This window comes from Neomonachus schauinslandi, chromosome 14, assembly GCF_002201575.2.
Source record: "Neomonachus schauinslandi chromosome 14, ASM220157v2, whole genome shotgun sequence".
Classification (NCBI taxonomy): domain Eukaryota; kingdom Metazoa; phylum Chordata; class Mammalia; order Carnivora; family Phocidae; genus Neomonachus; species Neomonachus schauinslandi.
The window spans coordinates 478,499-495,777 of NC_058416.1; the positions used below are offsets into that span (position 1 = coordinate 478,499).

Below are 17,279 nucleotides of genomic sequence, written 5' to 3' on the forward strand. Positions count from 1 at the left end.
AACTATGGGCTCACAGGTTTAGGTAGGCTCTGACCTCAAAGTAATGACGGCAGCATGCCACAGCGTGCCAGATGTACAGCCCAGCGAGCGTCTCCCTTCCAGAGGAGACCAGCCAGACAGCTCCAGAGGAGGGTGCAGCCCCAAGGCAGCTCCCATCCCACCCTGCCTGCATTCACTGGGCAGGCGTGGGCCCTCACCCCAAGGCCAAGGACCAGGGTGCCCTCTCCAAACAATGAGTGGGAAGAAGTGGACACAGGAAAAGGCTTGTGGGGTTGGGATGGAGGCCAGGGGTGTTTGGTGGACAGGGGCAGGAAGCAGATGCTCAACAGCTGCAGTTAGTGCAGCCGCAGGGAGAGGAGCAGAGACCAGAGCAAATGGCACAGCCAGCCGGCTGGAGTGCGCAGAAGGGGACTGAGCACCTAAGAGCCTAAGCTGTACTGCGGCCCCGGCAGAGGGAAGCCGTGCACCGACCACCGCAGCAGGAAGCAGAACGCTCACCTGCCGGGTTTCTGCTCCTGACACTGAAAACATGAGTCATGCCTACATTACACACGTGTACCCACACATCAACACAATCTCAGGGCACAACACCGGTAAACTGACACAGGTGCAGATGGACAACTTCGTCCACTTAAACGGAGAACACAGTCCCTTATGAGGGTGAAACGCGCTACTCCTGTGTTACCCTGAACTAGCCGCGCTGAGGCTGCACCCCCTTCCTGAGCTACGCTGCACAACCGCACCAGCCTTTACAACCGCGTTTCTTGAGCTTTACGAGCAGCCCAAGAAGTGCACCCCACCCCCAGCAGTTTACACCACGGTAACGAGGTGGAGCGCGCCTGGTCGTCCCGTCCGCGCAGCCAGGGGGCGGGGGGGCACCTACAGAAGGAGACCGAACGCCCTTATCTCCTAAGGACTGCACTTTCGGCGGCTGTTGAGTAAGTCAAATGCCGCGGTAGTGACTGTGACAAGTGGTGACTGCGGTCCGACCTTAGGAAGACCCTCAGACGCGCCAAGTTCTCCCCGAGCTCAGTCCCTTGAGCTGCAGCCCCGGGGACCCTTTCCTGCCCAGTGCCCGGCCCAGGACCCCTCCAGACCCCGCCCCCCGGACCCCACTCACCCGGGGGCCACCACCTGTCCTGGCTGCGCGCACAGCTCCCGCACCACGCCGGCGCGCTCCGACCTCAGCCTGCGCTCGGCGCGCACGCAGCCCCCGGAGCCAGCCCGGGCAGGGGCGGGACCGGCGGGCTGCGCGGAGGCGGCGGCCTCACACACGGCTAGCACGGAGCCGATACGCACGGCCGCGCCCGCCGCCACCCTCCACTCGAGCAGGCGCAGCGGCCCGGGGCCCGGGCAGCGCACCTCGGCCACGGCCACCGGCGGGGCGCCCTCGGCGGGAACGCGGCCCGCGAGCGGCGCCTCCATCGCGGCCGGGCGGGGTCGCTGTGGGAAGGCGGGCGGGGCGGGGCGGGGCGCTCAGGGCCCGGTGCCCATCGCGGGTGGGTGGGCGGGACGGCGACCCCGGCCCAGGCGGCGAAGGCGACGGCGCTGCAACTCGCGCTCCGGCACCGGCTTCCACCCGCCGCCCAGCCCGCGCCAACTTCCGGGACAGCGTCTGACGTCACGTGACGCCGCGTGCGTGCGTTGCGGGGCCCGCGTGTAAACACACGCCCCCGCGGGGCCCAAGAGGCGCTGCGTCGGACGCGGGTGCCCGGAGCGGCGTGGGAGCCGGCCCGACGGGAACAGCGTGGCCACGCCCCATGTACCCCGGGAGCGCCTGCGGCGTGGGGCTGCGGGTCCCGGCGTGCAGCGCGCGCCGCTGCCCTGAATCCCCGGCATGCACTGCGAGGTCCCGGCATGCCGCGCGCTCCCCCGTCCCACAACTCCCTTGGTGAGCCGGGGCCCAGGGTCGTTAAACTATGAGTCCCGGCATGCAACGCGGGCCGCGGGCTGCAGCCCAGTCACGTGCTGGGGCCGGTTGTGGAGAGACTGCGAGTCCCGGCATGCAACGCGCATATCGGGGCGCTGTGGTCCCGGCCTGCCGCGCGCGGGCCGGGGTCACGGGGAGGTGGGTGCCCCGCCCCTCGCCACCTGGCTCGTGGGGTTCGGGGCGCTGGCTCCCGGCGGCGCCGGCTCCCGGCGGCGCCTGGCCCGTGCCCGCGCGTAGGGAGGCCCCGCGGACCTGCGGGAGGAGAGGAACGGCGGGTCGGTGGTGACCTTGCTAGCGATTTGTAAAGCTCCGCGGTTCCGGCCGCGGGGCCCCCTGGTGCCTGGGGCGGGAGGGCCCCGGCGGAGGGGCAGGCAGGCAAGGCAGCGCCGGCCGCCGGGCGCCCCAGCCCCCGTCGGCACGGGGTAGACCGGCGGGGCGGAGGGGGCGTGCGGCGCCCTGCGGCCCCGGCCGGCCCCCGGGCCACGCTCGCGCCCGGAGCAGCGTCCTCCCGGCCCCCCGCCCCTGGCGCCCTGCGGGCTGGCTCCTGACAGTTCCCAGACCGAGTGCTCTCTGAGCGCAGCGGGTAGGTCGCGAGCGCCGCTGCACCGAGCCGGCTTTACGCGGTGGGAACGCGCGGCAGCGACCGTAAGGCAGGCTGGGGTTCCGGACGCAGGGCGTCGCGCTGCACGTTGAACTTGGTTGCCTGCAAGCCACGTGAGGTGTCGTAGTGACGCCCCGCAAACGTGGCGGGCGAGTCAGTCCGTGAACTCACGGCCGGGCCGGGTCGAGGCAGCTCTCCACGCCTGCTGCTTGCCGCGTCCCGGCCGCGCGGGGCCTCCGCTGTGTGCGGGGGTGGACGCCCGTGCAGAGCCCTGCGGGCAGCGGCCTCCCGCCGCGGGCAGACGCGGAGGGGCGGCGGATCTGCTCCCTGCGGCTGGCTCTCCGGGTTCCCGTGGCCCTTGTCCTGCCAGTCTGTGCTGCGTGGGTGACCTCTGGCCTCAGCCGTGCCCTCGGCTGCTTTCCTGCTTATGCCGCTACTTGGCCTGAGCGACTGCGCCTTGCTCTCTGCGGAATTTAGAAGCCACAGCGGAAGGAGACTGGGGACAGTCACAGTTGTGTGGACGTTAAGCAGCGCTCCTCAACTGGAAATGGGAAGCCTGTGAATGAAAAACACTAAAGCTTGTGTGCTGCGGGTAATGCCGGGCGTACAGGGCAAAGTGTGACCAAAACACCCGTGTTAACAAGAGAAGTCTCTCAAATCTACTCATTGGCGGTAAGAAGTCAGAACAGAAGAGCAAGCTAAACATAAAGCAAACAGACAAGAAATACTGACTGGAGCAGGAATAAACAGAAAACAAAAACTGGCGAAGTCCTACAAAACCGAAAGTTGGTTCTTTGGAAAGATCAGCAAATGACAAAACTTGAGCTGGATTGACCGGCTGAAAAAGAGGGAAACCTCACTGAACTCAGGGATGAAAGTGAGAAGAGCACCACCGACTTTACAGAAATAAAAATGGTTATGAGGGAATAATAGGGACGGCTGAATGCCAGAAGATTAGGTAATTTTTTAAGTGAAACGGATAAATCCCTGGAGAAACAAAAATACAGAAATTGAGGAAGAAATGGAACTACTCTCACTTTGTCCAGGTGTTGCTAAAGGCCTCATGGACTCCAGACCTTCCAAAGAGGGTGTTCTCTCTCCTTGGTCCCCACCTCTGATCCTCCTAGTAGTCTCCAGAAGCTTCTTTTAAAGCCCCTGAGTACTCAGGCTTGGCCAGGTGTTGAAGGAAGCCACACCCCCTAGCAAGATAGGGAGCATGATAGCTGTTTTTCCTCTGGTTATCCAAGAAGCAGAGACACCTCCCTAAAATGAGTGTCACTTTTCTGGAATTAATACAGTATAGCCTTGTGGTGAAAGTATTTTCTGCAAACATGACTTTGATCCTGATCCTTAGAAAAGAGCAACACATTTTCTGTATTTTTGCCATGAGGGGCTGCTGGCTCTTCCCAACCGTAGTCTATAGGAGAAGAGCCACGCGTGGTATTCGCTTAATTTTACCTACCTTGCAGTGGTGCCACTTTCATAGATTTCTGATTCCCGAATCCTCTTCTGATGAAAGGAGGCGACCCTTGACCCCCTTACCATCCTCAGAACACCCCAGCTGTCATGGAAACGTGGTTTTTCAGGCTCTGGCTACTGCAAGTTCTCTAGCCCCAAACTTAGCCAAAACAGTCCTAGAAGCCTCAAGAGGTCAATCTGTGATGTTCCAAAGAGCCTTCTGGACTCCTGCCAGGTACTGTCCCAAAGAGATCCTCAGGACTCACTTCTTGGTCCCCCTTGCTCCCTTCTGCGTAGGTCTGCCAGGCCTGATGCTTTCAGTGGACACGCCGTACGACTGTTGCAGTTGTTCCTAGCAGCACACCAGCATTGTGTATAGAAGAAACCTAGAGCTCCAACACCTCAGCCTTTCTTCTGTAGGCGCACAGTCGGAGGGGCTGATCGCCTAAATTCAACAACTGATTTGGGGCAGGGCCGTGTTGGAGCCTCAGGTATGGCTCAGTCTCCGTGTGGTTTCACGGTTCTTCCTGGGTGCTCTGTAGACCTTCTTGCTGGTGGGAGTTTGTCTAGTCTTAGTTACCTCCACTGTCCTGCAGGCCTGGCCGCACTCCTGAGATGTGCATGCTTCCCGAGCACGAGGCAGATGTCCCATGTGGAGAGCCAGCCTTTTCAGCCCTCTTAGTTTGTAGAGCTGTCTGGTGTCTCTTAAAACATGGTGTTTGCAAATACCTGTTTTCCTCAAGTTCTTGTGGCAGGAGCAATGGCTGGGTTCTACCTACTTCACTCTTGCTGGAAGAAGACCTTGAATGGGATTTTAACAGAAGAGGAAACAGGCCTTCTAGACACAAGGACCATCATGGTTGGGGTTCTGGGGGATCCCTTGATGGAGTTCTATATGGCAAAAATGGGAACAGGGCTAGGATGTTTGAAAAGTTGCAGACACCACCAGTCACAATTCTGACTTAGCTGGTTTTGGAGGGGACCCGAGCATCAGGAGTTTTGCTCGCTGGGTTAGTCTAATGTGTAGCTGGGTTTGTAGGCAGTGGTAGTTACTACATAGTTTTGGGCAGATGTCTGAGCTCCTCTGATCTGTGTGTAAGGCACTGCTGATAGCTGAGGGCAGAGTGAACCTGGAGCTAGAGACCCCAGTGCCCGGTGATCCCAACAGACGGGAGTAGTTGTGGGGAGAGTTTCTGAGCTACTACCACCAGGTCTTGTCACTTCCTGGGCAGGTTAGTGAGAAGGAGGGGTCCAAAGTGGCCCTGGAAGAAGACCGTGAACCAGGAAGGGGGGCGGGGCCGCAGGGGGATGGGACACGGGGGGTTCCCTGGGAGTCTGTCAGGTCTGAGCTGCCTGGGCACAGGGGAGAGCCAGCCAGTGGGTGGCAGAGCAGGGCTGGTGTGGCAGTTTCCTGGAGAGACCAGAGCAGCGCAAATGGCACCAAGTGTGGGAAGCATCTCTCGTGTGGGAAAGGCAGCCACAGTGTTGTGGGCAGAGAATGGAGGCACCGGCAAGGAGCAGGGCCCGTTACGGGCTGTGGTGAGACCAGGGCTGGTGTTGCCAGTAGGGAGGGAGTTGTGCCGGAGGGTCCAGGCGGGGACTGGGAACACAGGCAGGAGCAAGGCTTGCTGAGGAGCCAGGGGGTGTTTCTGCAAAGCAGATGGGAGGGGCAAACACAGATAAGCATCACAGATACTTGTTTACCCAGTGGTAACATTTAATAGCCGTTAGTTGGATCGCGCCCTCTGTTCTTCTCCCCTCTCCCCCCCCCCCCGTTAAAAATTATGTAAATTAAGCAGATACCAAAATTTTTGTGTAATCCTAAAATGAACCCATCAGCCAACCTGAAATCTACAGCATTACCAATACTGTGAGGACTACCTGTATGCTCCCCACCTTCCTGTCCTGCCCCCTTAATTCCCTCAGTTTTGCATTTGTCGTGCTCCCTTTGTGTGGGGTTTTGCTGCATGCATATGTGTGGGGCCACAGCATACTGTGGAGTTATGCTTGCTTTTGAGGTTGGAAAAAATGCATCACATAAAAAAATGCATCACATATATATGGGGGTTTTTGGGTCTGTGAATGACTTTTTCATTTATCATTGTGTACCCAGAATTCATCCATATTACTTTGTGTGGTTATTGTTTATTGTGACTTCTATTTAATAGCTCATGTGGAGTGTGACAGGATGCATTTACCATTCTCTTGCAGATGGACATTTGGGTTGTTTTGGATTCTTATGAAAAGTGCTGGGTTTCCTGGTGCCCGTGAGCTGGAGCCTGAGGGTGGAGCTGCTGAATCCCAGGATGCAGATGTATGTGGCAACCCCAAACCACGTTCCTACGTGGCTGTCTCAGCTTGTACCCCCACCGCACCCTTGGCAGCCCTGCGCCACGCTTTCTAGTCTGTCAGTCTGGGTGAAGATGTGTGTTAGAGTTGAAGCTGTGGTCTTAACTTGCATCTTTCCAGTAGCCATTCCGGCTAAGTCAAGTTCCCTATTGTTTTCTTGCCTTTCGTGCTTTCTCTTCTCTGAAGTGCCTCTTCATGTTGATCACTCTTTTTTCCACTGGGCTGTCTTCTTATTGATTTGTAGTAGTTTCTTATGGCTTCTGAACACCTTTGTTGTTTATATGTTATCCCCATCATCTCTCAATTTTTGCCTTGTCCTTTTTTCATTTTCTTTATAAAATCTTTTGATGAACAGAAGTTCTTAATTTTAAGACTCCATTGCCTAACCTGAGATCATAAAGATAGCTTCTTTTTTACTTCTTTTCTTTTTTTTAAGATTTTATTTATTTATTTGACAGAGACAGCGAGAGAGGGAACACGAGCAGGGGGGGTGGGAGAGGGAGAAGCAGGCTTCCCGCCGAGCAGGGAGCCCGATGCGGGGCTCGATCCCAGGACCCCGGGATCATGACCTGAGCCGAAGGCAGACGCTTAACGACTGAGCCACCCAGCCGCCCTGCTTCTTTTTTACTTCTAAAAATCTATAAAACTTTGCCTTTCACGGCGAAGTCCTTAAGTAATAAGAAATGGGTGTTTCGTATGTGGTGTCAGGCAGTGATCAGACTTCTTTCCCGTCGGGGTGGGCAGTTGTCCCAGCCCCAGTTTGGAAAAGCTTATCCTGTTTGCATTGATCTGCGACGCGTCTCTGGTATGCAGTAAGTCCCTGGAAATGCACGAGCCTATTTCGGACTTTCTGTTCTGCTTTATTCTTGAACTGTCTCAATTGCTATAGTTTCACAGTAAGTCCTGACCTCTGGGAAGTTCTTCACAAGTTTTGTGTATATTCTTGGCCTTTGTTTTTTCATAAATTTTTGAATTAGTGTGTCAGTTTTATTGATAAAACTTGTTAGAGTTTTGATCAGAACTGTATGGAGTCTATAATTGGGGAGAAGTGACATCTTTGTGACTTGAATTGTGCCATCCATAAACACAGTATATCAGTCTGTTTATTTAGGCTCTCTTTAAGATCTTCAAATAAGATTTTTATGATATTCTCCATGTAGGACTTGCACATTTTTTGTTAGATCTATTCCTAGTTTATTTTTTTTTGCTTATACTCTTGTTGATACATGATACTTAAAAAACTCCCACAAAACCCAACCTTTTCTAGTTGACTGTTGCTGGCATATAAAAATGCAATAGGTTTTTGTGAACTGATGTTAGACCTATTAATCTTTCAAAGTTCTTTTATATTTAATTCATTAATTTTGGCTTATCTTATTTTTAAAGAGAACTTCAATGACATACATGTCCTACTGAGCATCACTTTTGCCTTCTTTCACATGTTTTGGTATATAATCTTCTTATTGTCAGCCATGCAGTTATTCTTTTGTACTCACTATGGTGTTTTTCTTTGGCAAATAAGTTATTTAGAAGTATATTTAAAAATGTCCACATGCATGGGAATTTTTCTCCATATTTTTATGGTTGATTTCTAAATTAATTGCATTATAGTCAGGTAACATAATCTGAATGATATTACTCTTTTGAAATTTAATGCTATTGGAATAATTCCAGGATCGGGTTAATATGTGCTTCAAAAGAATGTGTATCTTTTCCTTACTTGAGTCAGGATTCTAGTCTACCCAATAAATCAACCCTCTTGAATGTGTCACTCAAATCTTCTAGGTTTACATATCTTTCTGTTTGACCAAAAGCAATGGTTGAGAGAGCTAAGTTGAAATCTCTTCTATGGTTACGAATTTGCCTCTCTCTCTCCCTGTAGCTTTATTAACTGTTTGTATGTGTTTGTGTATGTATGTGTGTGTGCGCTTATGTAATAATGTGTGTGCATGTGTTTGTGTGTATGGGGGAGAGGCTGTTATTAAAGGAATACACATTTAGAATTTTTATATCCTTGACAAATTGAACCTTCTTCATTGTGTGGAGCTCTCTGTACCCTGAACAATGCTTATCTCTTAAAATGTATTTTCTTTGAAGTAATACGACTATCATAACTTTTTTTTTTAAGATTTTGTTTATTTATTTGTCAGAGAGAGAGAGAGAGCGCAAGGAGGGGGAGCGGGAGAGGAAGAAGCAGGCTCCCCACTGTGCAGGGAGCCCGACGCGGGACTCGATCCCAGAACCCTGGGATCATGACCTGAGCCGAAGGCAGATGCTTAACAGACTGAGCCACCCAGGCGTCCCTATCATAACTCTGTTTTAATAAATGTTTGCCTGGTATAGTCTTTATTTTTACTTTTAGTGTTTGTGTACCTTAAGTTTAGATATTTATGCTATAAACAACATGTAGCTAGACTTTGATGATTTATTCTCACACTATCTTTCAGCTGCTGAGTCCAATACATTTATATTTAATCTCATGTTTCTATGGGTATATTTTCTCCTTTCTCATCTCTTTTCACCCATTGGTGATATATAGACATCTGCTTTTCTATTTATTTTTTTACTCTATTTTTATTATTTTGGTTATCACCATTGAAATTTTACTTTGTATTGTATTCCTAACTTAATAAATGTAAAGTTAATATTCCAATTTCTTTGCAAACAATACATAGATCTTAAAATACTACATATACCTCTGCTCTTCTCTAGACTCACATACTGAAGTTGTGCAGTATTTTAGTTCTGCATTTTTACATCCCCAAATTAGGTACTCTTGTAATTTTACAATGTTTGTTTTTATTTAATGTATATTTACCAGTTTATCTGGTCAGCATTTTTCTTATATTTCATATCTTCCTTTTTTTTAAAGTAACAAATAATTTGTTAGGAAAGAGAAACATTCCAATGAAAAGACACTGTTCTGTTAAAATAAGGGATATCTAAGATACTCATGTAACGTACCATCTACACGTGACGTGTGCTTACGCTGCGTTGTGTGTGAGTAGATCTCAGCCGGCTTACGGGATTGTGCTCGCCTTCTTGGAAGTTCTGCTGGAAGTAAACCCTCAGCTTCTGTTTATCGGAGAGGGCTTTATTTTGCTCTTATTGTGGAAAACTAGTTTTGGTGGACATACAGCTAGAGGATGACAGTGATCTTTTTCATTAGAAGACGTTTCCCATTGGGTTCTGGTTTCTGTGTTTTGTTGTTGAAAGTCTGTTAGTCTGACTGTGGTGGTTTTGTAGGTGATCATCTTCTCTTTGTCTTTGGTGTTCTGTAATTTCATTGCCGTGTGTCTAGGGGTGATTTCTTTTCCTTTATTCTGTTTAGGATGTATTGTAGATTCATGAATTTCATTTGTTCTTGAAATTCTCAAGCATTATCTCTAAAAACTGCTTCCGTGCTAGTGTATGTGGAACTCTGAATAGATAGATGTTTGTTAAACCTTCTCGTGCCATAATTCCTCTCTCAATCTTTATTACATTTTCCCCTCTTCTCGTTTCTCAGCACCCTGGGGAATTTCTTCAGATGCGCCTCCAGTTTATTAACCTCTCTTCATCTGTGTGTAATCTGCTGTCTAACTCATCTTTTGAGACTTCAAAAATCATAGTTTTCACTTAGGAGAGTTCTATTTGGATGTTTTTCAAATATGCCTGTTCATTTATAGTCTGTTTTTACTTGCTCATTTATTTCGGTAATTCTATCTTTTCTCCTTAGTAGTTCACACCTAATTTTTAAGATTCTGAATCTGACCATATAAATACTTGATGTCATTGTGGGTTTACATCTGTTTTGTTTGTTTGTTGTTCATATAAGCAGTTTCCTCTCACGGTTGGTGCTGTTTGTGAGCTCATATTCGGTGGGTGGTAATCTGTGGAATGTGGTGACCTTGTTCTGGCAAGAACCAGAGGACCCACGTGGGGCACTTCCGAATCCTTGCAGGCAGGGTCTGGAGCTGCTGTGCCCCCCCTCTACAACCCCAGGTCATCCTGATTCTGGCAGGGTCCCTGAGGGTGCCCCACTTTGTGTATTTTCCCACCCACGTTCCCTCCCCCGGACCCTGCTCATGAGGGTTTCCCTGGTTTGGGAGTGTTCAGGGCGCCCCTTGCTTCTTGTAAACCCAGTCCTGGCATGAAAATCAAGTCTTAGACTCTAACTGTTCTGTAGTGAGGAGGACCCTTCAGAGTGTCCTGACTGCCCTCCTCCCTAAGGTAGAAATCTTCTCTTCGATTTTTCTTTGTTTTTAACTGGGTCAGAGAGACTGAAGGGGAACACCCCCCTGCCCCGTTTTTTGGCCTGTTTTCCCAGATCCAGCACTGACTATGGAGGTGTTGTAGGCTCACAGCCCCTTCTCTTTGAGTGAGGGGCAGAGGGAAAGGTGGAGACGGGGAAGGGCGCTGTGACTGGAAGGACAGATGCGATCTGGGAGGACAGGGCTCCACAAGATAAGGGGTCTGCAGTCAGACGCTCCTGCATGATGGATTAACGTTAGAACACAAGGCACACGCCAGTCAGACGTGCTGCATGAGCGTGCAAGCGCTGGGACCATCCTGGCCCCGACAGCTGGGGACCGAGTCCCCCACGCCTGTGGGCTTGGCTGCGCTGTCTCTAAAACGGCTCTTGGAGAAGAGACGAATCATGAGAACAAAAGCGTTTTCTTTTTTAAGGGAGCTGGTAGTACACATTGTGTGAACTGTGCATGGGGACAGACAACCAGGAGAAGGGACGTGGCTGTGGCGGTCTCTGGGAGAAGGCAGAGGCCGGGACGAGGCACCCTCTGTGTGTGTTGCTGCTGAGAGCAGGGGGCGTGCTGCGGGCCGGTCGGGTAGAGGCTAGAAGACGCTGCTTCCCAACCACCCGTCACAGAGAGGGTCGACGGCAGAACCCACGCTCCTGGCCTGGGGACGTCTTGTAGGGTGCACTTTAGAGCACCAGGGACTTTTCCAGGAGCATTTCCTAGCACTTGGAAGCAACCAGGTAATCATGCGATAGGAAACAGGCTGTGGTTTTTCCGGCTCTTTATTGTTCTACCTCCCAGTGGAGGGAGATGCCGTCAAGTCTGGGGTTCGTTCTGCAGGAATATCTAGGGAATTGTGATTTTAGTGACAGCCCACAGGGTGCACGGGTCAATTTGTCTCCGATTCCCACTAGGGATGTTCATTACAACAGGTAGACATGGCACTGAGATCTGGGACTATTGAGCCTTCTGCCGTGGCTTGGGTTTGTTTAACTTTTTAAATTATTATCTCAAGTCAGGTGTGAAGAACACATATTTTGGAGTGAATCTGATTCTCCAAGCCCCAAGTTTTCATTTGAAACCCTGCTTTATCGGTTCAGAACTGGGTAGTATGCCTTTCTCCTAGCCCGAGAGCCTGCAGGCCGCAGTCAGCTTTCCTGCACCCTGCTGGTTCCCCCAAACATCCAACATCCCCACTGCTGTGTTAGAGGAAATAATCTTCCTGTATAAATTCCATGTGTAATTTATGTACAAATTACCTTCTAATATGCTTCTCCCCTCATGGCTGCCAAGTTTCCATCTCAGCCACTGGGGAGAGTTTATCAAACCCAGGTCCCCAGATGACCACCTTCGTGTGAGTCAAAACAGAGAATGAGGTGGAGTCGTTGCCTTTGGTTGGTTCCCTGTTTTGAATCCAGCACACGACAGACAGGAGAATGTACTACGGGGTCGAGAGAGTCCTTAATAGAAAGACATCTCTCTCCCGTGACTCTTTAGAACGTTATTTTGTGTTCCCTTTTACCATGCAGACTCTGAACGTCCTGCAGTTTCAAGTTCTACCCCACTGATCTTTGTGTCCGTCCTTAGGCTGACACCAGCTGATCATGGTGTTGGCAGCTGCAGCTCGAAAGCGAGTGTGTAAATTCTCTAACTTTGTTCTTTTTCAAGATTGTTTTGGCTATTCTAGGTCCTTTTCTTGTCCATAAAAATAATAGGCTCCCTTTGTCGATTTCTACAAAAACATGCCGGGATTTTGGGAGTGATTGCACGGAGCTGAAGTATAAACGATATTGAATCTTTCCATCTATGAACACGGAATGTCTCTTGATTAAATCTTCTGTAATTTCTCTCAGAGATGCTTTGTAGTTCTATGTGAACAAATCTTGCACTTCTTTTGTTACACTTAATGCTAAATAGTTTATTATTTTTGATGCTATTGTAAATGGAATTGTTTTCTTAATTTTCAGGTTGTTGATAGCATGTGAAAATAGGATTGATTTTTTTTGCATAATGATCTTGTGTCCTGCAATCTTGATAAGATAATCTTGCTTATTCTGGTAGTTCCTTTTTGTTTGTGTGTGTTGTTTTTTGTAGAATTCTTAGAATTCTCTATGTACAGGATCAGGTCATCTGTAAATATTTTATTTCTCCTTTTTAGTATTTATGGCTAATTGCTTCTCCTTTCTCTCATTCCCTTTTTTCTTTGAGGGGAGATGGTTATCACACTGACTAGCAGCTCCCGTGTGATGCTGAGTGGAGTGGTGTGAACTGATACTGTTGCTTTGTTCACAGTTTGAGGAGGGAAAGAATTCAAGTCTTTCATCAAACACTGCTATGATGAGGGGTGCCTGGGTGGCTCGGTCCGTTAAGTGTCTGACTCTTGGTTTTAGCTCAGCTTGTGATCTCGGGGTCAGTACAGACTCTGCTTGAGGTTCTCTCTCTCCCTCTCCCGCCAGCCCTCCTGCTCGTGTGCACACGCTTGCTCTCCCTCTCAAATAAATAAACAAATCCTTTAAAAAAAAACCTGTTAAGATTACAGCTGTAGGTTTTTGGTTTTTTTTTTAACATGTCCTTTATCAGGTTGAGGACATTCTTTTCCTTATTTGAGATTTTTTTTTTTTAAAGATTTTTTTATTTATTCATTCCAGACACAGAGATACAGAGAGAGAGAGAGAACATGAGTAGGGGGAGAAGCAGAGGGAGGGGGAGAAGCAGGCCCCCCGCCGAGCAGGGAGCCCGATGCGGGGCTCGATCCCAGGACCCTGGGATCATGACCTGAGCCGAAGGCAGATGCTTAACCATCTGAGCCACCCAGGTGCCCCGAGATTGTTTTTTAAAAAAATTAAAAAAAAATTTTTTTTAAAGATTTAATTTATTTATTTGACAGAGAGACCCAGCGAGAGAGGGAACACAAGCAGGGGGAGTGGGAGAGGGAGAAGCAGGCTTCCCGCTGAGCAGGGAGCCCGATGCAGGCTCGATCCCAGGACCCTGGGATCATGACCTGAGCTGAAGATAGACGCTTAACCAACTGAGCCACCCAGGCACCCCTAAAAATTTTTGAATAGACATTAAATTTTGTCATTAATATTTTCCCATGGCTATTGATTGATCTATTTTCAGGTGTTTGTCCAATCTGCACTCCTGGGATAAATTCCGATTGGTTATGGTTTATCATCTTTTTAAAGATTTTTTTAAGGATTTATTTATTTATATACTTATTTATTTTAGAGAGAGAGTGTGAGAGAGAGAGAGAGAGTGAAGGGGCAGAAGGAGAGGGAGAAGGAGAGAAGCAGACTCCCCACTAAGCAGGGAGCCCGATGAGGGGCTCAATCCCATGACCCTCAGATCATACCTGAGCCGAAATCAGGAGTTGGGCGCTTAACCGACTGAGCTACCCAGGCATCCCTATGATCCTTTCAAGAGCTTGTAGATTCAGTTTGCTAATGTTCTGTTAAGGCTTTGTGTCAGTGTTCCTGAGACGCTGGTGTGAAGTCCTCCTGTGACGTTTGGTCTGGCTTTGGCGTCAGGTGGCTCCTGCAGGGACTCTTCCGAGGCCCCAGTTTTTCCAGAAGGACTTGGATCCTCCACAGAGGCGGAGTCGGTGGGTGTCGTTTTGCTCGTTTGTCTTTCTAGGGACTTAGCATTTCCTCATCACTGGCACAGTGTTGTCCGTGACTCTCCTGTGGAGCCCCTCCTTTCCTGTGGTTGGCAGGGACGCCCCCGCTTCCCTCCCTGGGTCTGCTAGTTGGGCCCCCTCTCTCTTGCTTGGTGGGTCTAGCTAAGCATGTGTGATGGTTCACTCCTGTAGGTTCGGGCGGAGGGCTGACGACACGCAGGCGGACTTGCGGGTGTGAGGTGTGTTTAGGGACAACCACATGAAAGGGGGGGACCCAGGACCTGGTGAGGGGCGAGGTTGATTGCAGCCTAGCTTCACCAGCCTGGCCCCCTCGTGGCGCTCTGCAGGGTATGTGGCTGTCAGAGCTGGCCTCAGATGCTGCTTGGGTTTTCCCTCCTGCCCTCCTCAGACCTCGGATGTGGGTCTCGGCAGTTCAGGCAGTGAGACTGGAGGGGCTCGTGCTGCTCTGCTTACATCCCAGGGGCAGATGGGGGCCTGGCGCTTCTGTCCAGCCCGTGTGGGCACTTTCTCTCTGATGCTTGCAGACGAGGAAGACGAGCAGGGCCGTGAAGACAAGCCGCGGTGGCGGCAGATTCTCTGGAGACCACAGGGCCCTATTTCCAGTGCATTGCGGTGGGAGCACCCGCCCTCCTTGCAGGACAAAGGGAGACTACTCTTGGTGCTCTCCCTCCCAGAAGACGTGCCATGCACACCTGTAACTGTGTAGGGCTGAGGCTGCATCTCAGCTGGAAAATTAACACTTGAATCCTAAATAATAATAATTACTGTTTCTGGTTATTTTGAATCCACTGACAAAGACCTTTACAAAATAATTGCACTGATCAATCCCCTATGAGTTACAGGGAAGATTGTTGAGTTGGTGTGTGATGAGAACATTAGTGGGAATTCTGTTTAGTGCGTGTAATTGTAAGGAATATGTCATGTTAAAATGCCTGACGTAGTGTCTTGTAATAACACATGGTTTCCATCAAGCGGCCGATGTTTCTTAACCTCCCCTTAGAATAAAAATCATAATTTAGCCACACCCACCAGCTCCACTGTGGAGCAAGAGCGAAGGCCTCGCTGCACAGCTCAGATCTGTGTAATTGGGGCTTGAAAGCACGTTGTGGGGAGAAATGGCCTTAAAAAGAAACGACTTTTTAGAATGTCAGATAAAAGGATCCTGGGAAACTGTGTTTAATAGGAACCGTAGATGTGGTTTACAAACACACAAACAAAACATCTACTTCTGTTTTTAAGACTGCTGGTCCCTGGAATGTGAACGGGGTGTCCCCAGGACAAAGCACAGATGAAGATAATTTACTCTCACCGGAGATAAGAACGGTTCTCTTTCTGTCCTACCGAATACACTCACAGCAGTTCTTCCTGATGGAGCTTCTTCCGTGTGATTCGCGTGGTTGCAGGGCACAGTGCGGTGGGCTTTGTCTGGTTCCCACAGGTGCCAGAACTTTTCATCCCAAGGAAGGAGCCCAGGGCCGGTCACCGCGCCCGCTTCCCAGCAGACTCCCCACCAGGGGAGTGACAGCCACCACAGGGGGGCGTTCCCCCAGCGGGCTCCCCTAAGTAAATAATAATAATCTAAGTACATTTATTGAGTAACTAATGGCATAAACGCCATGTGGGGTGCTCAAGCATCTGAGGTGTGGGAGCAGTGCTGGACTGCAGGAGTCTTCAGTGAAAGTCCCTTAACCACGGTGAGAATGGGAAATGCCATTTTCTCTCATCTGCTTTGGGAGTCTTCCTCCTGCTGATCAGCAGGGAATAATTCCAGTGCTTTCACTCTTCTCCCAGGCCTCTGAAGCAAGAGGCCTTTGATTTATATTACGCTGTCAGATAGCTGTGCAGCAGGAGAAGAAGGCCCCTCGGTAATTTGGAACTTCCTCATGCTGCTAATGCAATCAGGAAGCTGGCCCTTTATAGAATTAGAGGGTGCGTGCGTGCTTGGAGTTACTAGCCTGCCACCCTGCGTGCAGTGGGAACAGAGGGGGCGGGAGGGATGGGGAGGCTCTTTGGGGGCAGATAGCGATTAGTGGGACTTAGCCAACAATTTTGAAACCTGGAAATCAGGTTTTTGGAAATAAATTTTAGTAGGTGAGTTCTCCAAACAGTGTTCTCCAAACTTTTTTCCGGTCCTGTCCTCTCTTCCTGGTGGCGAGCTCTCGCCTCCCACTGCCTGTCCTTAAGGGGTCCTCAGCTCAGTACCTGATTCCATTTTAGTGCCAGTCCTGTGAACTAAGAAGTCTTATTATCCCCATTTTCTAGGTGAGGAAACTGACATTCAGAGCAGGTGGCACTTGGATTCTGGTCTTCTAACTCCAGAATTCTCTTGATACATTGTACTTTCTCAAAATTGTCTGCATCCAGAGACTCAGGGCACCTGCTTGTATGATACATACCCTAACCTTCTGCTCTGGTAACTCCCAGCTTTTTCATGGGGAAGAGGGTTGGAATAAAGAAACCCGGGACATCATAGATTTCCCCATATCATGAAGTGTTGCAGCTTTGGGAAATTCACGTACCAAGTAATTGGCTCTGGGAGGGAGGACAGATTGTGGTGTTGTAGAATCCTATTGCATAAGAGGGGTCTTATTCCTCCTACTGTTCAGCAACTGCTTAAAATGCTGGGGGGGGAATATAAAATGCATTAAGAAATATTTGTTGAGGAAGTCGATAAATGGGTAAAGCAGATAATAAACATAGTATCTGGCCTTAGGGAACAAACAAGATCATAAGAGGAGGCATTACAAACACCAAAGTTTCGTGCAGAAGCTGGTGTTGCACTACCGTCCTTCCTAATTATTTGCAGTTGCTGCGAGCAGCGTTGAAGACCCTCCGGATGCAGGTTTCTCTGGTTTGCAGTCTCCTCTGTCACCACACGGGGGCACAATTGGACCTTTGAAAATTATGTGCGCAAGATGAAATTTCTCTGTATTTATAGCATCCTCCAAATAAAAATGGCAAAACTTAGTGTACTAAACAGGGAAAGGGAGGGATCAGGCTTTAACGAGAGAGGTGTGCTGTCACTGCGCCCAGAGGGGAAGAGGTTTAGGAAGGGCCGGATTACAC

At 50.0% G+C, this 17,279-nt stretch overlaps 1 protein-coding gene and 1 long non-coding RNA gene across 4 annotated transcripts in view; one reads left to right on the forward strand and one right to left on the reverse strand.

Moving 5' to 3' along the window:
• The window catches only part of CTDP1 (CTD phosphatase subunit 1), a 53,273-nt gene extending 51,769 nt beyond the window's left edge, over window positions 1-1,504 (reverse strand). The window contains exon 1 of the mRNA XM_021686172.2: window positions 1,121-1,504. Coding sequence (XP_021541847.2) covers window positions 1,121-1,425 — 305 coding nt within the window. The 5' untranslated portion in view covers window positions 1,426-1,504. The remainder of the gene's footprint in view (window positions 1-1,120) is intronic.
• A 540-nt stretch (window positions 1,505-2,044) lies between these two features.
• LOC110577186 lies at window positions 2,045-14,106 on the forward strand. 3 transcript variants are annotated; one of them, XR_002480104.1, is made up of 4 exons: window positions 2,045-2,068; window positions 4,287-4,480; window positions 6,201-6,303; window positions 14,033-14,106. It is a non-coding gene; the product is annotated as an uncharacterized LOC110577186 (long non-coding RNA). The 3 variants fall into 3 exon arrangements; XR_002480103.1 differs by lacking the exon at window positions 2,045-2,068 and having other exon boundaries at window positions 3,773-4,480; XR_002480105.1 differs by lacking the exons at window positions 2,045-2,068; window positions 14,033-14,106 and adding an exon at window positions 8,489-8,525 and having other exon boundaries at window positions 3,773-4,480.
• Window positions 14,107-17,279: the final 3,173 nt, after the last annotated feature.